Source organism: Adiantum capillus-veneris, chromosome 30 (genome assembly GCF_014529385.1).
Source record: "Adiantum capillus-veneris isolate H3 chromosome 30, ASM1452938v2, whole genome shotgun sequence".
In the NCBI taxonomy this organism is placed as follows: Eukaryota; Viridiplantae; Streptophyta; class Polypodiopsida; order Polypodiales; family Pteridaceae; genus Adiantum; species Adiantum capillus-veneris.
In genome coordinates this window covers 38642844-38659917 of record NC_140960.1, presented here as the reverse complement: position 1 = coordinate 38659917, position 17074 = coordinate 38642844, and the positions used below count along the sequence as shown (strand labels likewise).

General features: G+C 44.7%; 1 protein-coding gene across 4 annotated transcripts in view; it reads right to left on the bottom strand.

Annotated features, from left to right (window-relative positions):
• The window catches only part of LOC147417828 (protection of telomeres protein 1a-like), a 50660-nt gene extending 35339 nt beyond the window's left edge, over positions 1 to 15321 (bottom strand). Inside the window, exons 1-2 of one of the 4 annotated variants that reach the window (XM_086507620.1) lie at positions 15123 to 15321; positions 2326 to 2462 (exon numbers count right to left, since the gene is read on the bottom strand). In XM_086507620.1, coding sequence (XP_086363746.1) covers positions 2326 to 2462; positions 15123 to 15246 — 261 coding nt within the window. In that variant the 5' untranslated portion in view covers positions 15247 to 15321. Of the gene's footprint in view, positions 1 to 2325; positions 2463 to 14098; positions 15095 to 15122 lie in introns of those variants that run through there. The other 3 variants (XM_086507619.1, XM_086507621.1, XM_086507622.1) reach the window with 3 other exon arrangements.
• Positions 15322 to 17074: the final 1753 nt, after the last annotated feature.

Sequence of the window (17074 nt, the reverse complement as noted above, 5' to 3'; positions counted from 1 at the left end):
AGCCATGCTTCAATGCTTAAGCTTGCCATCTTCTTCATCATCAATATTATGCTATTATGCTATGCTATGCAACAAGAGTGATGATAAGTGAGGAACTATCTCTCTCTCGTATGTTACTTCTTCTTCCTCTTCCCTATCCTCATTTCCCACTAGCTCTCTCCACCTTCGAAGGTGTTTGAGGCCTTGGACTGAGCAGGGATGGTTAATGCTTTTACAAAGGTTATGTTATGCTTGTGATGCATGAAGTTTTCTACCTTCATTGCATGACCTAGGTCTCAAGGAACCGAAAGATTGTATTGTATCAAGTCTCTCTTTATGGGAGAATATATAATACAAAAGCCTATTGGAGGAGGGACCGGCTCCACATAAATCAGGTCCTCAACTATTATCAAGTTCTCTAATTCTCTCTCTTGCAAAAGTATTGTTAATGCCAAGTTATATGGTTATGTTGCTACTGCTAATTAAGTTCACCCTCTATATTCTCAAAGTAGTCCCATAAAAATGCTCACTATAGTTCTCTTAATTCCGCTATTCTCAATATTCATAGGCCATTCCCATTACAGATTCGGTATGCATTCTTGGAATGGTCGGAGCTAAACCCAAAGCCTTAAGGTAAAGCTCTAGTATCTGAGGAGTATCTGCTAGGTCCTTTTCCTCCATCCAATTTGCATCGAGAGCTTGATAGTTCTTGAACTTGACCAAATACCTGTGGACCAACTTACCCTTCACTTTCCTTTCCTTGTGTGTTAGGACCTATTCACGTATAAGAATCTCATCCGCTTCTTCTACCTCAGGTTCCTACTCAAGCTCCCTGTCCATTGACACTTCACCCTTGAAAGGTCTCAGTAGACTCACATGAAATACATTGTGAATCCTCCAAAGTATCCGACAACTCCAGTCGAAAGGATGCTTTGTTGATCTTTTCAAAAATCTTTAAGGGCCCATAGTATCTCATACTTAGCTTTGCAAAAAGCTTTTCTTTACCCTTCATTTTCCTAAGGCGTACTTTCTCAAACCGAAGAAACACCCAATCCCTTCCTTCAATTGCAAGTCACGGTGATGCTTGTCTGTTGCCTTCTTGTGCCGTTCTCGATACTTCTGCAAAGCCTCCTTAACCTTTGCACAGGCAGTCCCCATATCCTAAACAAAATGATCTGCCTAGAAAATCATGCACAAAATGGAAGGAACCTGTTTGCCACCCTCGACAATCTCAACCTGCTTGTCTGGTGCCTTCCCCGTCGAAGTGTGAACAATGTTGTTTGCAAACTGGACCGATGGAAAATACGGCTCCCACTGAGACTTATGCTACGAGATATAACAGTTAAACCCATTGAATTGGTTATCTCCGATTGCACATCGGTCTGTAAATGAAACAAGGATGAGAATTTGAGCGTAGTGTCCACATTCTCGCACACGGTTCTCCATAACAAACTGGTGAACCGAGGATCTCCGTCCGAAACAATTGATGTAGGCATCCCATGCAACCAAAAGATGTGTGAGACAAGCAGCTTTGCCAAATGGTCAGCCATAGATCCCCCGACATTCGCCCGACACCATAGAATCGAAGCAGGGGTACTGCTCCCTTCTTTGAACTTTAGATTGATAAGAGTAAGTCATTCATTGGCAGTGGACTGGGAGAGAGGAGGTGAATTTTCCATCTCTGGTATGCTGGTGTTCATATTACTGAACTCTGATGACATTGTACTGATAGCTGATTCAGAAAAGAACGGGTCTTTCCATAAAAAGAAAAAGTTTAGATGAAAACAAGACTTTCAAGCAAAAACTATGATACTCATAAAAACTGAGTGCAGCTTTTTCTATACTGCTTTTGCTTTCCAGAACCTGCTTTTGGAAGCACTTTGGTAGCTCTCTTGCTTTTTGCCAGCCCTACCGCTTTTAGGATGCCTTTTGCCTGCACTTGCTCTCTCCCAGCACAGCTGGTGACAATTCACACCAGTATCTAACTGTCGCTATTCACATGTTTGTGGGTGGTCTCTCTGTGGAATCATAGATTTAAAAGCTTCTTCTCTTCCTTCAACATGCTGAAGTACATATACAACTGAAAAGAATCCAGTGTCAATTCATATAGCATTCACAACAAAAGAAAAAAAAGCTTTAACTGAACAAGCAGCCAGTGGTGGTTCATCTACAGATCGAATTAAGAAGGTTATAATAGCCTTAATCCAAGCAATCATACGGTTGTACACATGGACAAAATTATTTATTCAAAGTCATAGTTCTTTCCCGGTTCATGTGAACAAAAGCCAAAAATCATGTGAACAGAGAAAATTTGAATTTTGCTTTTAGAAATAGCAGATAACTTACAGTCACTCTATGAAATCGAATCACGTCTCCTAGGGACTTTACTTGAGGAAGGCTGTCTACAGTAGAGGAGAAAACAAGGACTCGTAGACCCGGACTGTTCAAGGACATATCATCCACTGTCATGGTGCATATTAAATCTGCCACAATAAGGACATGTTTAAAGATCAAATCAACAATGAATACTTGAAAAAGCCACAAATCAATATATTAGAGGATGAGAATAAGCTACTAAGTAGATGGTAGGACATCTAAGTCATTTGCACATCAGCAAACTTTTGCAAGATGTAACTCAAGTTGGTGAGAAAACTGGAACAGCATTAAGTTGACAGCTTTCTTCAAAACCCTTAAAGGTTAATTCTTGAAAGTGTGTGGAAGAAGAAGAATAAAGAGGCTTTGTTTGCTCACAATGGGCATACATCTGTGTCAGTACAACCATTGCAGTCAACAATTGCTGTGATGGGAGAGGTTGCAACAACAAATCCAAGCTTTTAGAGTGGGAGAGGGGTCACGTTATGTATAACAAGTTTGGCTGAGAGATATGCATATAAAGCTACAAGCCAAGCTGGTTTCAGACAGGGATATAGCTCTTTGAATCACTTATTCACTCTAGGACCCTTGACTGAGAAGTGCACAAGGAAAAACCATGCCACCTATGAGAGTAATAAGAGGCTGCCGGCACTGGTGTGCCTCAAGAGATGCCATGGGGAATGTACACACATTACAAAGTTAGCAATGCGGGAAGTGTACATGCTCCGTTGGGTGTTTCAAATGTAGTGAAGAGCACTAATGAGTAAAGTAGGGCTGTCCCCTTTCACCCCGCTTTTTGAGCTCTACATTGATGAGGTCTCAGCATGGTAAAAGCAAAGTTACAATGTTCAACACCACACTAGCATAGGTAACCAAACCACAACCTCAGTTCACATTTTGAGAAAGTCCAATTGAGTATGTAAGATTCATGTGTATACTTGGCAGTCACTAGACAAGGGCTGCAGTTGTCTCTGGAGGAGGCAGCAAAGGCCAGATTTGCAATCAGTTTTGCAGCTTTGGGAGCACTTGAAAGACAATTTGCAGATATGCAGTTTCAAGAGCCACACACAAAGCTACGGCTGTTTGATACACTGCTTACACCGACGACTATGGTTCAAAATTTGAGGATCTACTCTCATCGTAAAAGAGGAAGCCATAGGCCGATGCTAAAGAGCCAAGGGAAACTACTACGATGGACAACAGCAAACGGAAAGCCTGCGTGCATCGATGATTGCATGCATGATCCCCTGTAAGTCATGCTACTGTGCATGCAATAACCCGCCGAACGGGTGACTCACCAAAACGCATAAAACTGCAACTGAAAAGATCAAACTTGCACTTTGTAGACAACACGAGAGGAACGTCCTTCCACTCCAAAGAGTGTTGGCCCTCAAGTCGAGCGCACTTGGCAATATTTCTTTAATAATTGATAAAAGAGTTATGATTGTGTCCCATCAAGCACGATGATCTATTATACAACAGAGACTCTGCCTCGAACTTATATGCACATGGCCTTACAAAAGCAACTTAAAAGCTACACTAAAACAAGAGCTAGAATGTCTCCTTTTAATATCTATATCTAAAAGCTTCATTAAGTCAACAATTAAAGTAATTGTCGCCCAACATTAACTCTCGTCAACTCAGCATGAAAAAAATCTGCCACGTCCACATCCGTACATCGTGCCCTCAATTTCCGGGGGGGGGTGTATGAATCGAAGCTTCTGCCTCTTCGTTCTTGTGATTGGCATAGTCTATTGTGGCCAGATGAGATTGTTTCTCCAAATGTGATCACTAGGCATTTGGGTTATCCAATTGGATGGAATGTCACTCACTCTCAGAAAGTGGATTGGGTTATGCAACGTTTGAATGTCAAATTGCATTACTGGAAGCTATCCACTTGGCCTTTACATGTTCGTTTGTGAATTGTTCAGAGCATATTGTTGGCATATGTTCACTTCTTTTTGCCACTGAGTATTGGCCTCGTCGTTGTCTTGATTCTCTTATGTCGGACATTATGTCTCATTGGTGGCGGACCCATGCTCAGAAAAAAGGCTTACGCTTGATGTCGATGGAGAAGCTTTGTACTCCTAAACGTCTTGGTGGCCTTAATATCTTGGATTTGCACAGGCATGTTCTTGCTAGGAAAGCTATGATGTTGCCTACACTTGCGCAACAAATTCAGCCTTGGACTCTCATGTTTGCATACCTTGGTCAGCATATTGTTGCTTCCTCTTTTGGCCATTGGCAATCATCTATCTGGGAGGTGGTTTTTGGCAAGATGGAAGGGCACATTCCTGGATGTCCTCTTGCTTCCACTTTGGTATCTACCTGGAAAAGAGGTTACGATTCACCTTTCACGGAATCCTCAGCAGGAAGGTGATTCAATTCGTTTGGAAAGTCTTCATTGAAGTCGGGTATTCTCTCTTACTTTGGTCGACCGCTCCCCTTGTCAGCCTTACTCTCTCTGGTCATGGCATTCGTGTGGTTGAGGATGTAGTCGATGAGGCCGGATATACTTTTGAGTTTCCCTTCGCCACTCGCCGTTTTGGATTGGGTATGCATTATCGTCAGTTTTGGAGAGAGCTTCAAAGCATGCTGCTCGACTTTTTGCCTGTTTCACCTTTGCTTGATGGTGATCGCATGTCTGACTCGAAACTTCGGGAAACGCCTTTTCGAGATATTTCTGCAGGTCAAATTTATGCTCTTCTTCTACCACAATCATGGCTTGTTGATCATTGTAATGCCCTTTGGCGCATGCACAAATCTGATCTTGGTGGAGGAAGCTTCTCTCTGCCTTGTGGAAAAGCCATTTGCCTTTCAAAGAGCGATTGTTTCTTTGGCGCTGTTTACTTGGAGTGCTTCCAGTCGGCACTTTTCTTAGGACACGTCATATTCGCCCTTCTTCCTGCTTTCTTCTTTCGTTGCTTCTGCTTCTTCTAGGGTTTAGGCCCCTCGGCCGGCATCTGCAAGTTGGCTCCATTCTTCAGGGCTTTGACACGTCAGCAGTTTGTTACATTAAGAGACAGGGGGCAAGGGTTTCTTTAAACACCTGAAAGAATTCAGCAGGCAGGCCATCTATACCAAGGGATTTATTAGGGGCCAGTGACTCAATAGCAGACTTAATTTCAGAAATCGAGAAGGCGAGATCAGCTCGGAAGCTGGCCTCTTCACGAACAACCTTCTACCTGTATTTCCAAATTTCTTCCCTTGCTTGCAGCACTTGGGGGGAGATCACCTCCTTGGGATTGAACAATTTCTTGAAGTGGCTCCGAGTGAACTCTAGGTTTTCCTTTTCATTTTGTATAGAGCCGTCGGATGCCACAAACAGCGGGGAGGACTCTCTCATTTGCTTTCCTTGAGGATCTTGAACATCTGTTTAGATGTTAGGTGCAGCGGAATGAATATTGTATTTTCTCAAGATTAGTGACCTTTACTGCTTAAGGTTCCTTTTAGTTCTTAGGGAAAGAGAGAGCTTTCCATCTTATAGAGAGTGTGGTGATCATGAACAAAGTGAGTGGATCTACTGCATGCAAATGAATGAGACTGAGAGAAGCAGAGAGAAGAGATACGACACCGAGGGGTTGTAAAACCCTCCTCCGAAGGCCCCACTCGTCGGCGAGAGTGGTCTACTTTGATTGCACAAAGGTGTACAATGCGTATGCAATGGACTGATGCAATGGGACTATGCCGATGATGACGACGGCGATGACGACGACAACTCGATGGCTAAATCTGTGATCTTCTTTAGGCTGAAATTCTTGGACTGTTTTAGGGCTGAAAATGACTGTTTCGTACTGTGCTTATGGCTGAAAATGATCGGTCCTTGTCAGGGGTTCTGCTGCAGATGAAAACGCTGATGTTGCTGACACCTTAGGCTGCGTTTTTAGGCTCCTGCTGAGTGCTGATATCGCTGGCTTGGCAGGTCTCTTCAATGTTGGAAAACGCTGGTAAGGGCAGCAGGAAAACACTGATCTGATGGGGATCCTAGCGTTAATGAGGGGCTGATCTGTACCTGCTGGATATGCTGCAGAAATGCTGAAGTGCTGAGGCATTCAAGCTGAGAAATCCGCCACAAAACGCTGAGGTATGCTGGATGATTAGCGTTAGTAAAATGCTAAAGCTGGGGCTGTTTGGTTGTGAGAAAAATGCTAAGGGGATGAGGTGATTCTGTCACGGGAATGCCGAGGATGGGGCTGATCTGCGAGGAAACTATCGCCAGAAGGGGGAGACTTTACGGCGGTGGGTGATGCTGTGGAAAACGCCAAAGCTAGGTGAGGATGGCGATGGATCTTGATGTTGAGGGGGGTTGGATCTTGATGCTGAGGGGGGTACTGCTGAGAAGTTGCCTGTTGAGCGGGAAGCTCCTGCTGCCTCTTCTGCCAGAAAGTGCTAACTTGGGTTTGCTTATATATTAACTTAGCAAAATTGCCCTACCTACTTTTGTTGGAAAGTCACTTAAAAATAATAAGTGAAAATCCCAATAAATAGAAAAATAGGCTAAATGCACTGGAAAATTCCCCTAACTGATGCTAATGGATTCTGATGGGAATTCCGACGATCATGTTGTGTGCAACCGGAGGATATGCATCTATGCTAAGTGACTGGGCATGCACGGTCTACGAATAGACTCACAAAAGTGCCAGATCACTGCTAATCTAACTGACTTGGCTGACGGGAACCCTGCTATGGTGTAGCTTGTCCACGGACACATAGGGTTGGGATGTGTCACGTGACATCCCCTCCTTTTCAAAGTGAGGTACTGGTACCGAACTGTATGGAGTCGAGGGAGATCGCCAACAGCTTCCGGAATCCTGGAAGGGACTCTTCGCCGACCCACTCTGCTGTGTGGGTCGTGCGGTACTTGAACTTCATAAAGGTCTGCAAAACTTGCTTCTTTGGGCCGCGCCGAAAGCGACTCAAAGTCTTCTAAATCTCCTTTCTTGCTTCAACTTCGTCTAGAGATCTGCTTCTTTCGTCTTCAAGAATCTCCATGGCTGAAAATTCCTGAAACCATCTACAACACAAAACCATGAACATACCCAGTCCATGTTAAGTGAAGGAAAAAAATCTTGTCTTCTCTAAAGATTGTGCATGCAATGTAGATGAACAAATAGACAGAGTGACAACCCGTTCATCAAACACATGCAAACAATGCGCTCGAATCTTTTCTGTTTGATCAAAATCAATCAACTGTGGCAAATCACAATGGAAATGCCCATGCTTGGTGCTCATACAATCATGTGCTCGTTCAGAAACTGTGTCATGCCAAGGAAGAGACATGGAATGTGACTTCCTGACATACAAACTTTTCAACTTTTCATGAACAATCCGCATACATTCGTGCTCATCCATGAGAGAAACGTGCTCTACATACAATATGTCATGCCTAGGAAAAGGGATCACATAACGATGCTGACTAAAATACAGGAAACTGTCACGAATGAAACACTCGAACAATGCGTGCGTATCAATCATGCGAACACACAATACTTCCTGTGATGGTTCTTTAGACCAAGGCTCGAGAGCCAAGATCGCTTCTTCAGGATCTATCGAATCATCTTGTGGGGGATCTGTGGACCTCGACTCGAAAGCCAAGATCGATTCTTCCTGATTCTTCCTGAATGATCGAATCGTCCTGTGGGGGTTCTTTAGAGCTCGACTCGAAAGCCAAGATCGGATCTTCGTGATTGATCGAATCTACAACGAGGTTAGTTTCGCTAGGAAAAGCATCCACTAACACATCATCCTTGTGAACAATCACATCATCTTCATGCAACTCATCATGCTTGTGAGAAATCACATCTTGATCATGCAAATCATCATGCTTAGCAATATCATTCAAATCATCATGCAAGTCATTATCATTCAATTCATCATGCTGCTCATCACGCAATTCCTGTGTATCATGCGATGGAGAAGAAGAGACAAAGAGAGTCTCCTTTTCCCAAATCCTTTCAATCTTGTCCTGCATATTAGCAATGAGAGATGGAGAAGGAAAAGTATCCCCTCCATGAAAGACAGTAGGAGAATCACTTTTTGCATTGAGAGTTAAAGTGCTAGCCTCCCAATCAACGAGAGGGTTGATTTCACGAAACCATTTCATGCCTAAAATCATATCACATCCTAAGAGAGGAGAAACAACAAATCTTCTAGTGAAGGCAGTCTGTTGAATTGCAAACAACACATCAAGGCACTCCTTCGTGATAAGAGCGTCCATACCAGGACGAAAGCCAGAGACCTCGATAGGAGACCTCGGACTAACTTCAAGGCGGGCTCTCTCAACAAGAGAGGAGCTGATCACATCATGCATACTACCTGGGTCAAACAATATGACAAAACGGTGCCCTGACGTACGACCATAACATTTGATGAGAGAATCATCAATAGGAGGGTCCTGAGAAACTGTGGGCACAATCGTGTTATCATACATTGCATTGACAGATGTAGTGGGTGTTGTGGGTTCTTTAGATTCATTCGATTCAAGCTTAGGACATGTTCTTTTTATGTGACCCTTAATGTGACAATGAAAACAACGACCTTCCTTAGAATACGTGCTTTGTTCTTCCGAAGTGATGTAACCTCCTACAATTCCTTGTGCTACCTTTTCATCTGGAGTAAGCTTAGGTTTAGCAATTGTGTTAGCCTTACCCTTAGATTCATTGGAAGAATTCTTTGATGAGAGACTGTTGGTAGATTGATCAGAAGAGTTATCATTCTTATCAATCTTACCGTTCTGAGAAGTCTGCGAGGTACTTGTGGAAGTCTTGTTCTCCTTAGGCTTTCCCTTGTTGTGCTTCATCTCCTGCACGAGAGCGATTGCTACCGCCTTGTTGAGATCCGCGGGTTCAAAGACTTCAACATCAAACTTGATGTATTCGTCTAACCCAAAGAGAAAAGCCTCTTTGCGCTCATCATCCGACATGCGTAATTGGGTACCTAGCTGCAAAACACGATTAGAAAAAGACATAACCGGCATACCATTTTGCTTGAGAGTGCGCCAATCGTCTTTCAACCGTGCAAGGTACTGAGGTGGCATAAACCGCACCTTGAGCTTGTCTTGGAAATCAGCCCAACTAAAAGAGAGGGGCGTGAAATCGTCGACTGCCTCTAGGTGCGCGGCTAGCTTTGCCTCTTGCCATGCGTGGTACCAATTAATGGCATCACCGGCAAGGTACATAGCTGCCGTCACAACTTTGCTATTTCCTGTTTTCTTAGTTGTCGCAAAATAAGCATTAAATTGATGCAACCAAGAATGAATCACCGTAGCATCCATCTTACCATCATACTTACTGAAAGTCAACTTTTCTGTAACTGGATGATTGGAATCCGCATTGTGGCTTGCGCCACTGTACGAACTTCCACGATCTTTGGGTGGTTCGGTCTTCGAGGCTAGGATGTGGAAAATAAACTCTTGATGACGAATCTCCCTTTGAGCCTCGCGTTCATCGCGCTCGCGTTCGAAAGCAAGTCGATTTTCTTCTTGTTTTGTGGCAAGAGCAATGCGCTCACGCTCCTGAGCAAGGCGCTTGTCGTCCTGTCGATCCATCATGGCTATCATTTGCTTCATCATTGCCTCCATAGGGTCTGGCGTAGATGGCGAAGGGGGAGGGTTGGAAAAACCTCCTGGTAGGGAGAATCCTTCGTCGCCTCTCTCATGCTCATCACCTAAAGGCAAAGTATCCATGCCGCTTTGGGTGACGACCATGCACTATGATCTTGGGGTCTTAAGCTCGCGAGAAACTTGGTTCTTGAGGGTCTTGAGGTTCTTGAGGTCCTTGATTCGTGAGAATCTAGGGTTCTTGAGGTTCTTGAGGTCCTTGATTCGTGAGAATCTTGGGGTCTTGAGGATCTTGAGGTTCTTGAGGTTTTCTTTCGCTTGCAAATCGCGTTGGAGAAGGATCTTCTCTTCACCCGAGTTCTACTCTTTTCTGCGGGCGCACCCCTTGGCGGCCTTGCGCTCACACCAAGGTTGCTTTTTTCCACCTCACGTCGATTGGCAGGCCGCGAAGTGCACGGTCCGCTCTCAATGAGTGAAAAGAGACACAAGGGGAGGCTGGACAAGCCCTTCTTTCTTGGGATTCCTGTCACTCTTCAACAAAACACGATTAGGAATCGCCACGCCCAAGTAAACTTGGGTTCGTGCGATCGCAACAAGCAAAAAAATTCTTGTGGTTCGTGTGGTTCTTTCCTTGAGTAATGCAGAACACTTCCAAAGCTCTGATACCAATGTTTGGTGCTGCGGAATGAATGTTGTATTTTCTCAAGATTAGTGATCTTTACTGCTCAAGGTTCCTTTTAGTTCTTAGGGAAAGAGAGAGCTTTCCGTCTTATAGAGAGTGTGGTGATCACAAACAAAGTGAGTGGATCTAGTGCATGCAAATGAATGAGACTGAGAGAAGGAGAGAGAAGAGATACGACACCGAGGGGTTGTAAAACCCTCCTCCGAAGGCCCCACTCTCGTCGGCGATAGTGGTCTACTTTGATTGCACAAAGGTGTACAATGCGTATGCAATGGGACTATGCCGATGACGACGACGGCGATGACGACGACAACTCGATGGCTAAATCTGTGATCTTCTTTAGGCTGAAATTCTTGGACTGTTTTAGGGCTGAAAATGACTGTTTCGTACTGTGCTTATGGCTGAAAATGATTGGTCCTTGTCTGGGGTTCTGTTGCAGATGAAAACGCTGATGTTGCTGACACCTTAGGCTGCGTTTTTAGGCTCCTTCTGAGTGCTGAAATCGCTGGCTCGGCAGGTCTCTTCAATGTTGGAAAACGTTGGTAAGGGCAGCAAGAAAATGCTGATCTGTTGGGGATCCTAGCGTTAGTGAGGGGCTGATCTGTACCTGCTGGATATGCTGCAGAAATGCTGAAGTGCTGAGGCATTCAAGCTGAGAAATCCGCCACAAAACGCTGAGGTATGCTGGATGATTAGCGTTAGTAAAATGCTAAAGCTGGGGCTGTTTGGTTGTGAGAAAAACGCTAAGGGGCTGAGGTGATTCTGTCGCGGGAATGCCGAGGATGGGGCTGATCTGCGAGGAAACTATCGCCAGAAGGGGTAGACTTCACGGCGGTGGGTGATGCTGTGGAAAACGCCAAAGCTAGATGAGGATGGCGATGGATCTTGATGTTGAGGGGGGTTGGATCTTGATGCTGAGGGGGGTACTGCTGAGAAGTTGCCTGTTGAGCGGGAAGCTCCTGCTGCCTCTTCTGCCGGAAAGTGCTAACTTGGGTTTGCTTATATATTAACTTAGCAAAATTGCCCTACCTACTTTTGTTGGAAAGTCACTTAAAAATAATAAGTGAAAATCCCAATAAATAGGAAAATAGGCTAAATGCACTAGAAAATTCCCCTAACTGATGCTAATGGATTCTTATGGGAATTCCGATGATCATGCTGTGTGCAACCGGAGGATATGCATCTATGCTAAGTGACTGGGCATGCACGGTCTACGAATAGACTCACAAAAGTGCCAGATCACTGCTAATCTAACTGACTTGGCTGATGGGAACCCTGCTATGGTGTAGCTTGTCCACGGACACATAGGGTTGGGATGTGTCACGTGACATTAGAAGGTCTGTCGATTTTACTTGCCCACCACTCTCTGAAGAAGATGGTAGCATGTTTAGTGGATATGTCTTCTTCATGTTTTAGTTTGGCTCTTAGCTCAACTATAGGTCTGGGTAGTTTCACTCTTGAGGCCCTGTTTCTAGCAGAAGGAGGGAGTTGTAAAGCTAATCCCTTCGATTTCGACGAATCAGTGAGGTTTCCGTGCGAAATTTGGACAGACAACTCTAAGTCTCTTTGACGGCTGCAGACCAAGCCGTTGCTGGACTCACTGCTCTAGAAAAGTGATCTTTCAAGATCCTTTCCATGGCTAACTGGACAATTGGGAGGTGGGACAGGGAAGGGTCCGTATGGAACCATTGGTTCCTGATCTTGTTCGCCTTTTGGTCGATAACAATGGTCACTGGGTAGTGATCAGATAGGCAAGAATTGTACTTTATCCTGCATTTGATTCTATTGAAGGAGTTAGCCAAGGGAAGAGAGATGTAGCAACGGTCCAATCTGGCCTTTCTCGCCAAGCTTCCTCTCGAGTAGTTCTACCATGAGAAGGCTCTTGATTCCCCACTATCCCACAGCTCTAGGTTGTCCTTCATCCTGTCCCAAGCCATCTTCTCTCCACCATTGATGACCATTCCTTTGCCTAAGAATTTGTCATGCGAGTCTTCCACCATATTGAAGTCTCCGACTAAAATGACGTCCCCCCTCAAGTGAGAGAGTTCGGTCCACATCTTGGTTCTTTGGGCAAAGGAGCCTGCAGCATAAACAGAGACTAGTGTGGCTGGAAACGGAGCAGAGATGGGGACTGCTACCCAATGTTCCCCCACCAAAATGTTAGGATTCTGAGAGAGCCATCCAGCTGGGATGCCTATTGCTGTGCCACCCGACCCACTAGTGTATGAGGAGGCATACCATCTATGGGACGTTGACACTTCGTTGAGACGCCTATCGAGATCATCTCCATTAACCTTAATCTCTTGCAAGGAGATGATGTTAACAGGATTATCCGAGACCCAAGCCCTAATTTTGCGAGATTTGCTAGGGTCTGTCAGACCCTTGATATTCCAGTTTAAGACTTTCATCTATGCAACTTTTTGTCCTTTTTGGCTTTCCCAGCCGGAGACTTGGTCGCTTTCTGCGTGGCTTGGTCGTGAGCCCTTTTGTTATCTTTTTGAATGTCCATGGGTGTCGGGGGGGGCGAAGGAGGAACATTCTCCTTGTTGGCAATATCTGGCAGGGGAGAGGCCAGGTTCAAATCTATGATCATGTCAGCATCCATTTTGTTGACCTGGGTTTCGAGTTCGGTGGGCAGCGACTCTTCCGCATCCGATTCAAACACTTCAGATTCTTGAAAGTCGTTATCGTCGAAGCCCGTTAAGAGAGCAAGCACAGCCACCGTTTCGGCTACCAATTTTTACCTTTATCCCGCGGTTTATCCCTACCCTTATCATTATTCTGCGCAGCTGATTTGCCTCTGTTGTGGGTCACCGTAGTGAAACCAGTCGATTCCCCTTCTTTGCCCTGTTTCGATTTCTCCGCAATTGAATCTTGAGGGGTCAGAGGAAATTTGATAGGACAGTTTCTCACAAAGTGAGATTTGGCCCCACAGTGGAAGCATGTATTCAGTAGATATTTGTATAATATCTCTTGCTCAAACAGTTCTCCATCATCAATGAAGATGTCGATGGACGTGGAGAGGTCTACAGAGATGTCCATTTCTATTAAGACCTGAGGATGCCAAGATGGGATGTAATTGGTCTGCTTCTCCCCCCTAGGACTTTACCCAGGTGAGAATGATAATGCATCGAGAGATTAGGGAACTCTACCCATACTCGGTAATTAATTAACTAGGGCAGAGCGGTCAAGATTGAAGTCCTTATTCCAACAGAAAAGATTCAAAGGGGAGGACCGTATTACCCATTGACTGTGACTGAGGACCAAGAACGCTATCTCTGCTGATTTGAAGACAAACAGATAATGCCCCTTAGGCAAAGCCTGAATAGTTTCTACCTCTGCAATCAGGGTACCCCATTGGGTTCTAATCAGGGTACCCCATTGGGTTCTAATCCAACTTCTAAGGATGTCTACAGGTGGGCGTGGCCCTGTTAGCAGACCGATGAGGGCGCGTTCTTCTAGTTTCTTTCTTATTTGAGAAGCAAGAAGGGTGACATGGGGCTTACCTTTGAAACTTGGCGCAGGGCCTCCTGCAGAGGAGCTCCATGGCTTTCTTCCTCGAGAATGTCCTCGGGTAATAAATCCTTTTGTTGTGGGGACCTCGGCGATTAGCTTAACCACTTTCTTTTGCTGCTGCCTTGAGATGAAGTGACGATGAGGGGATTCCATCTCCTCCTGCGGTGATAGTGGCTGTCGAGCCAAACCTTGGGGGAGCGCCTACAGGCTTCCTGGAACAGGGAGAGCTTGAAGGCCTGGTCTGCGCAGGGAGTGTTAGGGAGGACGAGGCTTCGATGGAGGAGGAGATTCGACGGGTGCCATGCGTTGGGGGAAAGGTAGGCATTAACTAGAGGTGAGCTTGTCATGATGAGAGGCAGGGGCATGGCCTCCGCCCTAATACCGAGCCTAGTGCATGTCAATTCGTCTTCATCGCTAGGGTTTTCGAGCGACCTCTCGCTAGTTTGTGTCACGACCTTCTCTATCCTTGTTTTTGGGTGTGTGCAGGGTTGAATGAAGGGTCTCTCTTATCAAATTAATGTCTTGTGAGCTTGTGGAGTTTTTTTAATAAATGGGGAGGACTTTCTGCAAGGAGGACTAGGAAGGAGAAAAGGAAGAAGCTACATGAGTTTTGGGTTGCTCTTGCACGTTCATGGCTGAGAGAATGTCATTTATTGCCTCAAAGATGAAGCATGAAAGTGTGCAATCTCATCGAAAGCACTCTGTTCTTTTGGCCACCAGCTCTACTAGTATTAGTTCCATTTCACAAATGTAATGCATCGCTTGCCATCACAACAAGCTCGAAGTAGTCGAGTAGTCATTTTGAATTTATCAGCTAGAAGAAGCGTCTGATGGTCATGTGTGTAAGAGAAGCACTCCATCCTCGTGTCAGGGCCTAAAGTTTTGGTTGTTTGAGAAAGGAGGAGGAAGAATTAAGTCCATTCTCATATGCGCTCACAGACGCGTACTCATGTGGGATAGGTGAGAGTCTGTCTCCTCAATTATGTTGAAATTAAGCGTTTTGCGAAGGCTAACCTGAACCACGGGTCCGTTTGGGCTGCTCGTATTCGCGTACGACGCCATAAAAGTTAACTCTTTGTCCCACACTCACAGTTGCATCCTGCAACATCATGTACACGTACTGCTCCGGCATCGCCATCGCCACCCTTCCTCAGTACATGCACACCTTCCGCTAAAACAATATTAAAACCACCTTGGGCATGCCTCAAGGCTAAGCAAGCACGTGATGTTGGGATCGACGGACGAAAAGTGAGACACCAATATCAAAAAAGGCCCACAACCATTCTATGCGTTAGAGTTTACTTTTTGGCTTTCTAAAAGAAGCCTGTTGGGTCACGATAGGCTTAGTGTTCGGTCACGATAGGCATCCTTCCAATGTTTTTAGTGCCAATGATGACGACTTATCTTAAATGTTACCATGGGGTTTGTCAAATGGGTCTCTTTCATTGCAAGCTTTACATGATTTTTTAAGGTTTTCTCAAGGTTTTTTTTTTTTTAACTATTTTTTTGAACATGAACACACAATTTATACTTTTTTTTTTTTCTTAGGATGAGACTACTTTTTTTATTTTTAAAGCTTTTAAACAATAAAGAGCTTTTTTCATAAAGACAAGTGATTGTGACTCTCTCTCTATTGTGTTTTTTATAAAGCCAAAATACAAATACTAATTTATATATTATGTGTGTATTTCCATCATATCTTGATTTTTTTTTTGGAAAGCCATCGTGAAATCTCACCTTGTTTTTTTTAGTATACTTTACAGCATTTTTGTTTACTTTATATATTTTTGTTTTACCTACTCAAATAACCAAATGCACGCGTGCTTGTGGTCAGGGCACCAGCCTCTCAACATGACCACTTGGGTTCGAATCCCATTCCGTGCACCCGTTGTTGATCTTTTGCTTATCGTCCGTCGCCCTCGAGATTCCCCCCCTTCAACGTCGTTTGGGGGTCATTAAAGACCCCGTGTTACTTAGTCATGTGGTTGGACATGGCAATCCTTCAGGACATTCGCGTTGACCTTTAGCCTACCGTCCATCACCCTCGAGATTCCCCCCCTTCAACGTCATCCGTTGATCCCACCGCTCAGGGGTCATTAAAGACCCCGTGTTACTTAGTCCTGTGGTTGGACATGGCAGTCCTTCAGGACATTCGCTGGCCGTAATTGAACCACATTAAAGTGAATGTCTAGTGAATTTATCGTGAACACCATATGGACATCTTGTGTGCTAAGAAGTACCATGTGAATAGAATTATTTCAAAGTAAACACGCTCATTGGAAAGTGAACACCATGCGAACTCCATTCCAACATTTTCACCATTTGATTCTATACTTTTGCTACCATTTCAACAAACGTGCGATAGCATGGTGGTGGGTAAGTACCTTGTGAGTGGGACGTGGTGGGTTTGAGGCCTCGGAACATAATCGACCACCCATTTTCTTTTCTCCTCGGTCTAATCGGACGGCCTGTATTGTTTGGTGATTGTGCACCTTTGATCCCTCCTCAAGAAGAGGGTGTCAAATAGTCATGAGAGGTGCCAGGGGAAAATCCCAGAGAGGGGACTGGAACGAAAAGGTTACATTCCTCTCGGCCTTGGTCCTTTAAGTGCATTTGTGGGTGGGTGACTTCCCCGACATCACCTCCTAATTGGCATGAATAACATGGAATAAATGACATGGCATGAAAAGACTTTTTACTCCTCCGGGGTGAAATTTTTTTTCTTAGTAACATATTAAACCTCTCTCTCTCTCTCTCTCTCTCTCTCTCTCTCTCTCTCTCTCTCTCTCTCTCTCTCTGTGGAAAACAATGCTTACAAGAAACCCCTCAAAATTGCTCAATGCAAGCATGTGCCTAGGGCATTACAAAGTCGTCGAACAGTTGAATCTCTAGGCCATGGAAGACCAGGTAGACAACTACATGCTCTTCACCACCCAATCGTGCCCTATATAGGCCCTTGGCCATGC